Source organism: Engystomops pustulosus, chromosome 1 (genome assembly GCF_040894005.1).
Source record: "Engystomops pustulosus chromosome 1, aEngPut4.maternal, whole genome shotgun sequence".
Lineage (NCBI taxonomy): Eukaryota > Metazoa > Chordata > Amphibia > Anura > Leptodactylidae > Engystomops > Engystomops pustulosus.
The window spans coordinates 64470907-64484946 of NC_092411.1; the positions used below are offsets into that span (position 1 = coordinate 64470907).

At 39.5% G+C, this 14040-nt stretch overlaps 1 protein-coding gene across 5 annotated transcripts in view; it reads left to right on the forward strand.

The window, feature by feature from the left end:
• TAOK3 (TAO kinase 3) overlaps positions 1 to 14040 on the forward strand; it is a 152209-nt gene that overhangs the window by 65135 nt on the left and 73034 nt on the right. For all 5 annotated transcript variants that reach the window (XM_072142333.1, XM_072142372.1, XM_072142363.1 and 2 more), the window contains exons 11-12: positions 4686 to 4767; positions 11097 to 11264. In XM_072142333.1, the coding sequence (XP_071998434.1) occupies positions 4686 to 4767; positions 11097 to 11264 (250 nt within the window). The remainder of the gene's footprint in view (positions 1 to 4685; positions 4768 to 11096; positions 11265 to 14040) is intronic.

Here is a 14040-nt window from a genome sequence, read left to right on the forward strand (position 1 = left end):
ACGTGGCGGATATTACAATCTTGCATGTAGATCCTACATCTGAAATAAATCTTAAATAGTTAGATACGTGCTGATGTTGTAAACAAAATGTTAACGTTAACATTGATGTTAACACCCTTATGTTAACACCGTCGCTTCACTGAGTCAGATATATCAAAAGATCTAGAAATGAGCATAAACGTACAATTATTGGGACATAGTAGCTAAATATATTATTTCTCGCTGAGTCAAGCTATAGATAGAAAAACCAGTAGATACCATAAGGCCTCTGAAATACATCTGAATTAGTTAGATACATACAGATATGTTGTAAACACGATGTTAACATTAACACCCTTATGTTAACACAGTCGCTTCACTGGGTCAGATATATATCAAAATAAATGTAGAAACAAGCATAAATGTGTAATTATTGGGACATAGTAGCTAGATATATTATTTATCGCTGAGTCAAGATGCAGATAGAAAAAACAATAAATACCATAAGACCTCTATGTAAGCAAGTCTGTTTGGAGGGTGCACCTAAGATCCTGATCAGGGAATTCTTCCTATGATGTGAAGTGCTTAGTATGTCAAAATAAGGTCTTGCCTGATGTTCAGACCCTGAACATCCAGAAACTCTCTCTGTTTAATAACCTCCTCTCGACATCGCCCCCTCTGATTTTCTTATGTATCCTTTCGATCCCTTTCCATTTAAATCCTGTAGTACTTTTAGCGTGTTTCTCCCTAAAGTGACGGGATGCTGCCGACACGTTCACGGAGGTATTAGATATGTCTGATAGATGTCTACGAATTCTCACTTTCAGCGGGCCAGATGTATGCCCTACATACTGCTTCTCACATAAAGAGCATTCCACAATGTAAATACAATTGCTACTATTACAGTTGATGTATGTTTTGATATCATATGATTTCTTAGTGGTGCATGACGTAAATGTTTTCCCACTATCTATGTATTCACATGCAGTGCATCTTAAATGTCCGCATTTGTAATTACCTGGATAATTCAACCAAGTGGATTGTGTGGTGGATTTCTCACTGAGAAACAGGGAAGGGGATAATTGGACACTCAGAGAGGGCGCTCTCTTAGAGACCATTTTAACCCCTTCCAATAAAATAGGTTCTAACTCGTGGTCCTGTTGTAAAATTGGGATACTCCGTTTAATTATGTTAGCAATTTTCCTAAACTGGTTGCTATATGTGGTAGAAAAAATTTAGGTTATTCTTTACATCTGATGTCTTGAGCTCTGTATGTTGTAGTAAGGAGTTTTGTGTTATCCTTCCGATTCTTCTTGTAGCCCTGTCAATGTCATTCCTTTGTTTAAGTCTATCAATCAACTGTTCTTTATGTACCTCAAAATCTTGTTCTCCAGTACAGTTTCTTCTTAATCTGACCAGTTCTCTGTACGGGATATTCCCTATCACATGGGCAGGGTGGCAAGATGTCGCCAGTAAAGTAGAATTTCCTGCTGAATCCTTTCTATATGGCACTGTGCTAATACCTTTGGGGTCCCCTATTAAAATGACATCCAAAAAGGGAATACTACTTCCCCCATATTGATATGTAAATTTAAGGTTCATATCATTCTGATTAAGGTATTGTACAAAGGGTAAGAAGCTCTCCTCGTCTCCCCACCAAATCCACACCAGGTCATCGATGTATCTGCCCATCCAGACAATCGACCCCCAGTGCGGATTCAGAGGGGAGAAGAGGAAGAGCTCCTCCCATTGGGTCATAAATATATTTGCAAGTGAGGGGGAAAAAAGGCCCACATCGGGACCCCCTCCACTTGCAAATAAAAACTGTTAGCAAACATGAAAAAATTATTTTTGAGTAGGAACTCAACAGCCATTAGGAGGAATTCCTTGAGTTGACTACTGTATGTACTATATCTCTGTAAGTGTTTACTTAGATAGTACAACCCTAGCTCATGGGGAATAGAGGAATACAAGGCTGTAACATCGCACGTAGCCCATCCGTAGCCATCCTTCCATTCCATATTGTCCATTTTCTGAAGTAAATGTTTAGTGTCTTGTGTTAACATAAGGGTGTTAACATCAATGTTAACATTTTGTTTACAACATATCTGCACGTATCTAACTATTTAAGATTTATTTCAGATGTAGGATCTACATGCAAGATTGTAATATCCGTCACGTACCATTCTCTATATAAGGTTATGAATGTGTTTTTATGCTATTGTTTTAAACCCATTTTATCATTTGTATACTTATGATCATCCGGAGGTATTGTTTCGGTGTCCTCCTAGATCATGTGATTAGTGGGCGTTACCGGCTATCACGTGATCTGGGAAGAGGAGTTACCTAGTGTCACATGACATGATGGTTTATTTTAAATAACATGTATTTACCACTGAGTAGTAGACCATGAATAAGGCGCGACCGCCGAAACGCATAGGTCTGTGTATTGGACTCTTTGGATATGTGTTCTCGGTTTTATTTCGTGTATCCAATAAAAGAGAATCTTTACTACGTATGTCTTGCAAGAATTGAGGCAAGGCGCAGATCTGGCCAAGGTTACAAAAGAAATTCTGCAGCACTCAAGGTTCCTTAGAGCACAGCATCCTCCATAATACTTACATGAAGAAGTTTGGGACGAGCACAACTTTTCCTCTACCTGGCCGTCCAGGCAAACTACGCAATTGTGCGAGAAGAACCTTTGTGAGAGAGGTAAAGAACCCCAAACTCTCTGTGAGCTCAAGAGATGCAGCAAGGCCAAGGGAGAAAGTTCCACAAAGTAACCTATCACTGCAGCCCTCCACCAGTTGGGGCTTTATGGCAGACTGCAGCCTCTCCTCAGTGCAAGACTTATGAAAGCCTGCATATAGTTTGCAAAAAAGCACACTCCCAGACTATGAGAAATAAGATTCTCTGGTCTGCTGTGATGACAATTAAACTTTTTGGTGTTAATTCTAAGTGGTATGTATTGAGTAACCCAGGCACTGCTCATCACCTGCCAAGTACAATTCCAACAGAGACACATGGTGGTGGCAGCATCATGCTATGGGGACAGGGAGAGGACAATTGGTTGCAATTAATGGGAAAGATGAATGTGGCCAAGTACAGAGCTATCCTTGACGAAAGACTCTTCCAGAGTGCTCTGGGCCAAAGGTTCACCTTCCAAGACAATGGCACTAAGCGCACAGATAAAATAACAAAGCAGTGGCTTCAGAGTGACTCTGTGACCATTTCTGACGGGCCCAATTGAGCATCTCTGGAGAGACTTTGAAAATGGCTTTCACCATTCAACCTGAGAGAACTGGAGAGGATCCCCAAATCCTGGCCTCAAAAGAAACTTCTACTCAATGCTGAGCAAAGGGTCTGAATACTTATGACCATGTGATATTTCAGTTTTTCTTGTTTAATAAATTAGCAAAATATCTACATTTTTTGTTTTTTTTGTTTTTTCCTGTCGAGATTGGGTGCCTTGTGTACATAAATGAGAAAAATTTAGATTTTGCCAATTGGCTACAATTAAACAATTAGGGAAACATTCAAAGGGATCTGAATATTTTCCCACATTCATAACGCCCCCTTTACAATGTTCTCTCTATTATGCCCCCATTTATAGTGCTTTGTCTTTTAATACCCCCCTTTTATAGTACCCGTTATGCCCCTTATTCCATCCTCCCCAGTTATATGGAAGTTTGAGTTGTAAAAAAACACCTTTCCTCTGGTCTTCTCTATTGCAGTAAGACGCCCCTCGATGCAGTGACGTCATTGTGTTGCCGCCGCTGGGCAACGTGCTGTGCATAGCCGCAAAACAGGGAGTGCAAGAGACGGGAGCGCAACTCCTGCATCTGGCTTGTGTGCTGTTGTGGTTGTGGCTGTTGTGTCCCGGCTATGTACCTTTTAACAGGCCGATGTGAATGCCTTCCACGGGCACTCCGTCTGTCGGACAGTGAAGGGGGCCAGGCAAAGATATTGGGGATCATTTACTAAAGGTCTGCGGACTGCATTTTCGTTGGGTTTCCCGGCAATTTCCGATTTGTGCCGCATTTAACAGGGTTTTTGGGCGCACGCTATCGGATTTTGTCGCAATCGCGTTGACTTTCATGCAACGCAAATCGAGGGGACGTGGCCGTCGGACAACCCAACGGATTCAGACTACATACGGGATTTAAAATGTAAATTGTGTCGCAAGACACGCACTTACAAGCTCCGGGAAGAAGAAGGTGAACTCCAGCGGACCTCAGCAGGAAGCGACAGATGCAGGAAGTGGGCGCACAAGCGACGTGAATCGCGCCTGACTTCATCTTTGTCGCACCGTCCGGATCGGGGATCTCAAAATTTGCCCCACTGAACTGACATGCTGAGGGACTGAAATTGTGCAGGTTGTCTGTCAGAGAATATGTAGCAAAGCATATGATTAAGAAATCTTATTTACACACTGTACAAAAAAAAAATCTGCCAAGTATAATGTGCCAGTTCTGCAGTGTTTTCTATTTATTTATTTTTTTTCCACCTACTGTAAATTGCAGGTAATTTCCACAACATTTTAGTACCAAGAGAACAAAGCCTAAAAGTGTAATAATGTATTTGTTATTGGGGTACGACCCCCTCCCCAGACTGACTAGTGATTGGCCATATTTTCATTATTACTGCACTGGTAACTGCTTTTAACGAAAACTATGAATTTAACTGAATTTTATCTGTCTTTTCAGGTCAGACTCTTTCAGGGGATTTGTGGACTACTGCTTGCAGAAAATACCTCAGGAACGGCCCACATCAGCAGAGCTGCTGCGGGTAATAAAGCTTCTGTTCTCTTTAAATTGTAGACCGCAGACACAGGATTTGCTTTCTGCTTTTAAATCGGGTGTTTAAGATTCCAATTTTTTTTCAGTAACCATCACATATTTAGCCATATGGCCATTCTCCATTTTCTCACATTGATCCTACATGCATCAGTGTTGGGGTTAAACAATTCCCTAAATCGGCCTCCAATTGTTTCCAGTGGGAGTCTGTGTCTGACACTACTGTAGGGCTAAAATAGACAACTGTGGTCTGTCTGTGAATCACAGCAGTGGCTTGAATTCACAGACCAACCACAGTGCCAAGGGCGGAAATCCAGGCATTTTAGTGATATATAGTCATAATTACTGTTTGGTTCCAAAATCATTATGATGCAAGGAGTCCCATCCGCTGCACTGTACTCAGACTATGATACAACAGCACACAAAGCATGAGTCATGGACCATATGAAAAGGAACGACATTTAAAGTGTTTGCAGCAGTTTTCTGTCTGACTTTGCACTGAAAAGAACGTGCAAACTTCTTGCACATATAAATATAAAGTGTCTGCGCCAGTTTTGTGTCGCAGCTGCACTGTGCCCAACAAGATAGAAAACATGTGCTCCAAAATGGGCGCGTTAGTGGTAAGTCGGTCTGTGCGCAACAATGCTGCAGCATGAACAAAGTGCACCAGAAAAATAAGAAACTGTGCACACTTCCAGAGCAATGCAGAGGGCGTAAGATTCATGAAGGCCATGCGCCACAATTCATGAATCTGGTGTCCTCGGCACTGGTTTTGATAAATGTGGGCCCATATGTTATCTTGCTGTGGTTTCAGAACTAAAATTGTCGAGGCGTCCCACAATCTGATTAGTCCTAATGAATGACAAGCAATGAAATCCTAAAGTGTTGGCCACAGCCACATAATTTAATGGACTGAACCCTCTCCATATGCGGCGGATGTCAGTTGTATTATACAGCTGAAACTTGCCATTAACTGGCATGGCTGGTGCTGACGCCTATTGCCACAGTTAACCTGTTAGATTTTAGATGGTGATTGGTTCTCCCCGTGAGTTGCCATGACAGCTGGAATATAGTCCAACTGTAATATAGAAGCAGAATATTGACAAAATTCTGCAATAAAGTTGTATTGCAGCATATTGTAGAAGTGATCAAACTCCTTAGGGCCCAAGTACCCTAGGGGGGCCTAAAATAACAGGAAAAAAATTTTTTGAATTTTTGCCTAAAACACATATAAAATACCCAAGATTTTTATTTTATTTAGTTTATCCCCTATCCCAAAATATCGAAACGCCTACCATAAAAATTTGAATAAAAAGTTGTCATATGGCTGTAGAATTAAAAAGGTGATCCCATGCCAAAAAAACAAAAATCCCTCAACTTCAATGGGTTCATTTATTTACAACATAATTCTGTCGTAGTTTGCACTTGATAAATGTGAAACAGATGTGTTTTTAAGGGTTTTAGAAAGTTTTCAGGCACTTTAATGAACCGTAAGATAAAAAGGGCATGGCCCATGAAAAGTGGGTATGGCTTGGCAACATAAATAGTGCTAAACTGACAGTTTTCTGTCAGTTTTCAGTGCACAACTAGACAGTCTTACGCTGGATGATTAATTTGTCATAGTTTAACACTCTTATAGGAATCCTGTGTAGCCTAAGACTGTCTACACTGACTCTGTACTGTCTTAGGCTACATTCACACACATAGACACCTATTTAGAAATTAGGCCAATTTACACACCAAAATAAAATAATACAATCTTTATTTGAAATTTTTACACCACCAGTACAGATATATTAAAATTCAAGGTAAAGGGGGGGGGGGGGGGGCAACATGCAGGTATCCATGGGAGCGAAGATGGAAAATCATCACATTTGATCATATCAAATCACTGTGGGAACATTAGTAAGGGGGCGGGGGTATCAATTTCATAAGTATACAATATTGCACTTTTTGTTTTTGATACAGCATATAGCCCAATCACTCTATATCTTTAAAGTGCTAGTGCAAATGGTTTATTGCCAAGATGTCTCAACCTGTATGTCAAAGTGCTAGTGCATATCTAAACATTTTAGACTTATGTCTCCATACTTAGGTTAAAGTTCAATCAGAATAACCGAGAGGACATTGCTTACCCCTGGTGTCTAGTATACCCCGAGTGTGCCACAGACAGGAAGCTCCCCAACGCGCGTTTCGTTGCTAGCCTTCCTCTGGGGGAATGTGACACATGTATGGGGGACATATATATGGCTGACATGCGTCCCCCATACACTTCTATGGCCTCACGGCACCGTACTGCTCCGTACCTCGGGAAAAGATAGGACATGTCCTATCTCTCCCCTTGTTACGGCGCCGTGCGCCATATGTTCCTATGGAGATGGGTGGGGGTGAACAGTGCTCACCACCTCCTTCTCTCCCCGCGTGCTGCTGTGTGCCCACCGTGCTACGGTACGGCGGGCAACGGCAGTGTGCATGTAGCCTTAGGCTGGATTCACACTGCCGTTGCCCGCCGTACCGTAGCCGTGCGCCCATTGCCTTCTGTGGGGGGTGTATATCGGCCGAACATATTCCCCCCATGCGGCAGTGTGAATGTAGCCTTACCTTGCAACACTTTTGACTGCAACAACTAAAGAGATCCATGGTTTGTGTGCAGGAAGCCTAAGGTTGGATTTTTAAAAACCAGTTTTGCATCAAACTGCTTCTAATTTTTGTGCTTTACCACAACTCCACAGAATATTTGCAGTGTAAGAACGCTTGGTGCATTTTGAGATCGAATCGTGATCGCATGTTGAACATTGCGTTTCCATCATATTTGGCAAATGCGATAGAAAACGCAATGTTGCCTCACCCTGTGATCACGGTTTGAGTCGATGCATTGCGTCTCAAAAAGGCGGCCTTGGCCATTTTTCCCACAATGATGTTTTCAGATGTAGTATTTGATGGCAAAACCAAGAGTGGAGTGAAAAAGATAGGAGTAGCACCTCTCAATTATATGTCCTCACCCATTATGACCCTTGCCTGCAGCAGTAAACGTGAACATGGGAAAAGCAGCCTCATTGAGATTCACACCTGCTTTTAGCTTCAAACTGAAAAAGGAGTTAAAATAATGGGGCTCATTTACTCACCCGTCTGCTGGAGGTCATGCCGATAATGCACTGTGCTCTGATTCCCTAAGATTGTGCGCTCAATTTCCTAAATGTGTCACTTCCCCGCTCAGGTCTGACAGAGTTCACATTCTTTTAAGTGGTGCATGTAAGTGCGTTGGATTGCGGCACAATTTGAAAGTTTAGCTGCAAACCCATCACATGTTTATTATTGAAAGGTCATCAATGTACATAACAAAGGTTTTGTAGACATGCAGATTTTACAGTTAATTTGATGAATGTAGCAGTACATATACTATCATCAATATTTCCTAAACATGTCAGTGTCAACAAAATACATTAGGAGAGAAAAATCTCCCCTTAGGGTACTTCCCCAGCTACTCCAGCACTATAAATAAATAGCAAAAAAAAAAAAGTTAAATCCCGAGTCTGAATCCGTCGGACCAACTAATGGCACGCCCCCCAAACTTTTTTCCATGAAAGTAAGCGCAGCTGTGCCAAAAAACAATTGCGTGCAACATAATCCCAGCGCAGACACCTATTAAATACCTGTCCAAGCCGTTTGATCCCTGAAAAAGATGAACAGTCTGACAAAAGTGCGATTCGCGACCCTAAGGCCGGTGGCACACATGGCGTTTTGAACCAGTTTTTGTGCTGGTTTTTTTCCCCTAATTATGATAATTACTGACACATGGAAAAAACAGATGCATTTAAAAACCAAAACTTTGTAATGCATTTTTTAATGGACTGCTTAAAAACGGCCCAAAAAGGGTTCAAAATGCCACGTGTGCCACCACCCTAAGTAAATGATCCCTACACTGCTGTGTAGTGGACACTTCTTTTCCTATCCACTCCTCCTGGTTTTGGTTTCAAAAGCTTAAAAGTAAAATGGGAAACCCCATAACATCTAAAAACACTGCCTCAAATAATGTTTATAAACCGAGTAGCACATCTCCTACCTCCGTACACAGAACATGCACTGGGATATCTGAATCCCACCTGAGGCCCCGTGAACTTCTAGCAGATTTCCAGAACTCGGGGCTGTTTATCTTTGTGTAGACAATGTCTTATCCCTGCCAGCCCATAGCCTGCCTGTTCTACATCCAGGACCCACAGGTAATCTCTTAACAGGCTCATAGATTTATGATGATTCATTATGGGGGTTGAGTCATCTGTCTGCTAACCTTTTTGCTCTCTAGTAAACATACACATGGGTTCATTGTCATTTCACCTTGTTGCATCTGTCAGGCTGGATTGGTCTGCTTTTACCTTTCACCCCACAGATCTGTAGTTGTTATTTTAATATATTAGAAGCACTTGGGGTGATAAGACATGTGATGGTTTTAAGGATATTGCCGCATTTTTTGTAGCAATTTTCTTTTTGCAACTCTCCAAATCCATAATAATAATTAAATCAGTGGTGTATAATTTTTGGATAACTCTGCAAATCTCATTAGTTTGCATTAAATTTGGAACCATATACTACAAATAAAGTTTTGTACTAATATTTAGTCATGGGGAAGTGGGAGTGATAACTCTTTCCATTACGCTTATAGATATTGAGACTGATTTATCAAAGAGAATTTTGTTGCAATGTTCACCAAAGAGAAAAAATTCACTTTTATATTTAGCACCATATTTAGCAAAAGTTTTTCAACTCTTTTTGCTTCAAAAGGGAGTGTGTACCAGAAAATTTAGGCCACATCCCCATTTGTAGGTGCATTGAACTACTAGACAGTCCTAAAGTACTCCTGATTTATCATCCAACTTCTGACACAGTAAGAGGCCTTTTTCACACTTGCATTGCAGTCTGAGTACAACTTGTGGAAAACTGACTGTTTTATCTGATCAATTAGCGCTTTGCTTGCATTTTTTCTTAGCATTTCAAGGAGTTTGTCACACACATTAAACCTTAAAAGACCTGAAATATATGCCCCATTTTCTATCTAAAGATTTTCTAAATCTTTCTATACAGTCACCTTATCAACTATGTTTAAAACTAGTTTTTAAAGTAGTAAAGGAAACCTACCACATGGATGCGGTGCTTCTTAACCAAGCGCACGTACATGCTGGTGTGTGCCTCTTGTAACAGGATCTATTCTTTTCGTTTCCAATGGCTTAGCTTTTAAGAAAACAATCTTTTAGAAATATGCAAATGAGCCTCCGAGGCTCTTGTCTAGATCACAGAAGCCCCTTATAGCTCTGTGGTCTGATAATTCACGGTTTAAAAGACTATCTCAAAAACTAAGCTATTAGAAGCAAGAAGAACGGATCCCGTTTCCGGAGTCACACTCCGCATGTAAGTGTGCCTGGTTTATAAGCACTGCATCCATGGGGTAGGTTTCCTATAATGTTATATAGTATATTAAAACAATATTATACGTTTTTATAAAGTGCTAAATAATTAGTGGATTTTGTTCTACATTTATTTGAGGGGAATCTCCCCCGAACCAGCAGTATCACTGGGAATAGGACATTGATCCTTTCCTTTCCCAGTCCTGTGATGTGAAATGTAAACTTATATCCAAAGAACATTTGTCTACATCAATAACTACTATTCTCATTATTGCAGTAATATTTACAGGGGTTTATTAAAATTACAGATTTAGAATTAATTAATTTCCCATCCTGTAGTAGATGGAGTCTACAGGTCATGTATAATTCCTACAATCTATAGATTTGTCAATGCTTAAAGACAAAGTGTGGTTTCACCAACTTTATGTTATTTTGTGTGATGAAAAGTTGTAGAATTTTCCAATATACATTCTGTATCAATCCCTCGGTTTTCTAGATTTCTGCTTGCTGTCATCTTATAGAAAGCTTTTATGTGTACTTCCAGTGTTAGAAATCTGTCCATGGTCATGTGATATCACACAGGTGCACGTCTCCTATGTGTTATAGAGAGTAATCGGCGCTGAGTGATTTAATAACGGCTCATGCGTCTGTTTGACACCACATGACCAGGGACAGATTTCTATGGAAGTAAAAATAGTTTTCTAGATCTCTGCTTGCTATCATTCTATAGAAAGCTTCTGAGGAACTGGTACAGAAGGTATGTTGTATAACAGTATTTATTTGCTGTAATGGGAATGCCACATAAGTCAATCACCACAATAATGGTAAAAAGTAAAGTGCAAAACACTTGCATTAAAACAATTCTAACCGTAATAGAAGTCAAGTATTCCAATAATGACACTTCTCCTTTCTTGGATTGTAGCATGACTTTGTGCGCAGGGAGAGGCCAATGCGTGTTCTTATAGACCTCATCCAGAGGACTAAGGACGCTGTCAGGGAGCTGGACAATTTACAGTACAGGAAAATGAAAAAAATACTCTTCCAGGAATCCCGAAACGGGCCATTAAATGAGTCTCAGGAAGATGATGAGGTAAGGCATGAAGAAATGTACATCTATATATGTGTGAGAAGATCCAATCTTTCTTATTGTGTGCCACCATTCTTTGATTTGTGGGAAAACCCCTTTAATACAAGTTAGTCCCTCTCCTGTGGATAGGGCCCAACTTGCTGATGAAAATTGCTCTCTGTGAGAGACTAGGTGTCTGCCAGAGGTAACTTGTTTTCGTGATCTACTGGGGTCTCATCACTGAGACCCCCACAAATTGGCAAGTTAGGCCCTATCCACAGGATAGTGCCTAACTTTGATTTGTTGGAAACCCCCTTTAAGGGAATGGGTTACATCAGTCCTTCTGTTATGCCTTAAAAAAAAAAAAAGTTTAAAACCAGTTTTGGACCTCTAACTTTTTGGAGGTAGAAATGAGGAGGACGTAATGTGGAGGTAATAAAACAACGTAGTCTTGATTGTACATGTGGCCTGTAACATTGTTTAGTGTTATATCCCAGATACTGGCACCATGCATATTGATTGGCCGCAAGATTACTTATAGCTCTGGCTGGCTGCCATTATGTAGTATTGCATGTTGACCATTTAATTAGATATTTTAGTATACACTATACAATAAATGGGCTCTCTAGGGAGCTACAGGCAGTCCACCCTCTTTTCACTTTTATCATATGTTTTAACATACATCAACTATCTAGTCTAATAGATTCCATGCAAACCAGACATCTGGTTTTTTTATAATGTAGTTCTGCCTGCTACAATACTGGCCAAAGCCATGTAGCAGTATATGTGCTAGGGAGCTGCTGCAAAAAAGAAAAAACAAACAAACAAATGGTGCCTTTTTTATGCAGAAAGTGAAAATCCAAAGCATCTCATTTACATTCCAGTAAAGTAAACAAAATCTGCATCAATGCAAAATGGGTTAAAAATCTAAAAGTTCTTTTACCATTGCTGTGACATTCCCGGGGTGTGTCCACACCTTCATTTTTTCAGTTACAATTTTTGATGCCCAAACCAGGAATGGAAGGAGCAGGAGCAGCACCTTTTTCAATTATTTGTTTCAACACATTATCATCCAAACCTGCTTTTGGCTCTAAAAACTGCATCTGAAAAACTGAACGTGTGGACGCACCATCAAGCCAGGCATTTTTTATTTTTCCCTTTTCTTTCACTATTCGTTGGAGCGCTGCTGTCCTTTTTTCGGTTTTGGCGTGCTGTTGCTTTGTTGACCCACAGCTTTGAAATTTATCAGATTTTTTTTTTTTTTTTTTTTAAATCGACGTTAGGGTTAGGGTTAAAAATCCGCACCACAGGTCAATTTTCACACACATTGTATGTGTTTTTTTTTTTTCTTTATACATTGTGTGCACAAGGATTCTTGAAATTTTAGGCAAAAGTTTTTGCCACCATTGTGAAAATTCAGCAGTCTTCAGTCTTGCCATTGTTCTGTTATTATTTTAATAGTGAAATATGGATTTCTATTAATCTTGGCGTGGAACTGTGTTTTGTTTTTTTTTGTTGTTTTTTTTTTTTTTTACTTTTTTACCTTTTTTGTACCATTTGAAACCTTATAATACATTTTTATTTATATATAGATTTTATTTGTAAAACTTATGCTCTGTTTTAGTGAATCATCCATGTTTGGGGCAGTAAAATATTTTTATGAACTGTTGATGTCTTATTGGTTGATGAAATATCTGCCACTGTTGTCTCCATCTGAATGGAGTTTGTAAATTTTGCAATTGTCAGAAAGTGGAGCAGAAATGTTTTGCTGATATTTGTTCATGTAAAGAATTTAACTGTTTAGGGACTGGTGCACTTGGATTTGCATCACATGCAGCAAAATATTACAAGATATTTACAGGTTAAAGTCCATAATAATGAAAAAATATGAATTATAATTTTTAAATGCTGAACCCTTGTGATATATGGGAAATATATTCTGCTAAGGACTTGAGTTGTGAATTATGAAGTAATCTACTGTATGTGCTTTTAGTTGTATTTAGACAAATATTTTATTTGCTAAAATCCTTACATGGAAATTACAGACCTGTACATGTAACAGTATTGTACATGGTTTAAAAGTATACAGGGGGTTCCCTACTTAAGAACAGCCGACTTACATACGATCCCTAGTTACAAACGGACCTCTGGATGTTGATAATTTACTGTACTTTAGCCTTAGGCTATAAATAAACAGCTATAACCGTTATCAGAGGTGTCTTCAATTAAGCTTTATTGTGGGGGTTACAATGATAAAATAGAGTTCCGACTTGCATACAAATTCAACTTCAGAACCTATCTTGTACGTAACCTGAGGACTGCCTTTATAGCTAATATGCCTGATATTCGCCAAGAGGCTAAGCTGGAGGTTTCAGTGATAACACATAATTGTCACCTTTTTTAAACTAGATTTTCTATAAAATATACGTATGTGTACAATTTTATTTCTTTCATGCAGTATTGTTTGTGATTTTTTTTTTTATTTGGTTTATATATGGTACCAGAAACCTGCATTTTATTCTCTATAGTTTTTACAAAAAAATCTGAATAGAGTTTGATACCACTTCTATGTGATACATTTGACATAACAAATGATTAGCAATGCCTGAATATTGAATATGTATACTTCATTTAGCCTGCACTATGACTATAATACGTGAGAACAACCATCCCCATTTTATTCTTTACTTGCCACTTTCTCCGATCAGGAGATGATGAGAATTTCTTTGTTGGTCTCTGATTTTAATTGCATGATGATTGAATCATTTTTTTAATTGATATTTAAAGTGGTTACATGGAT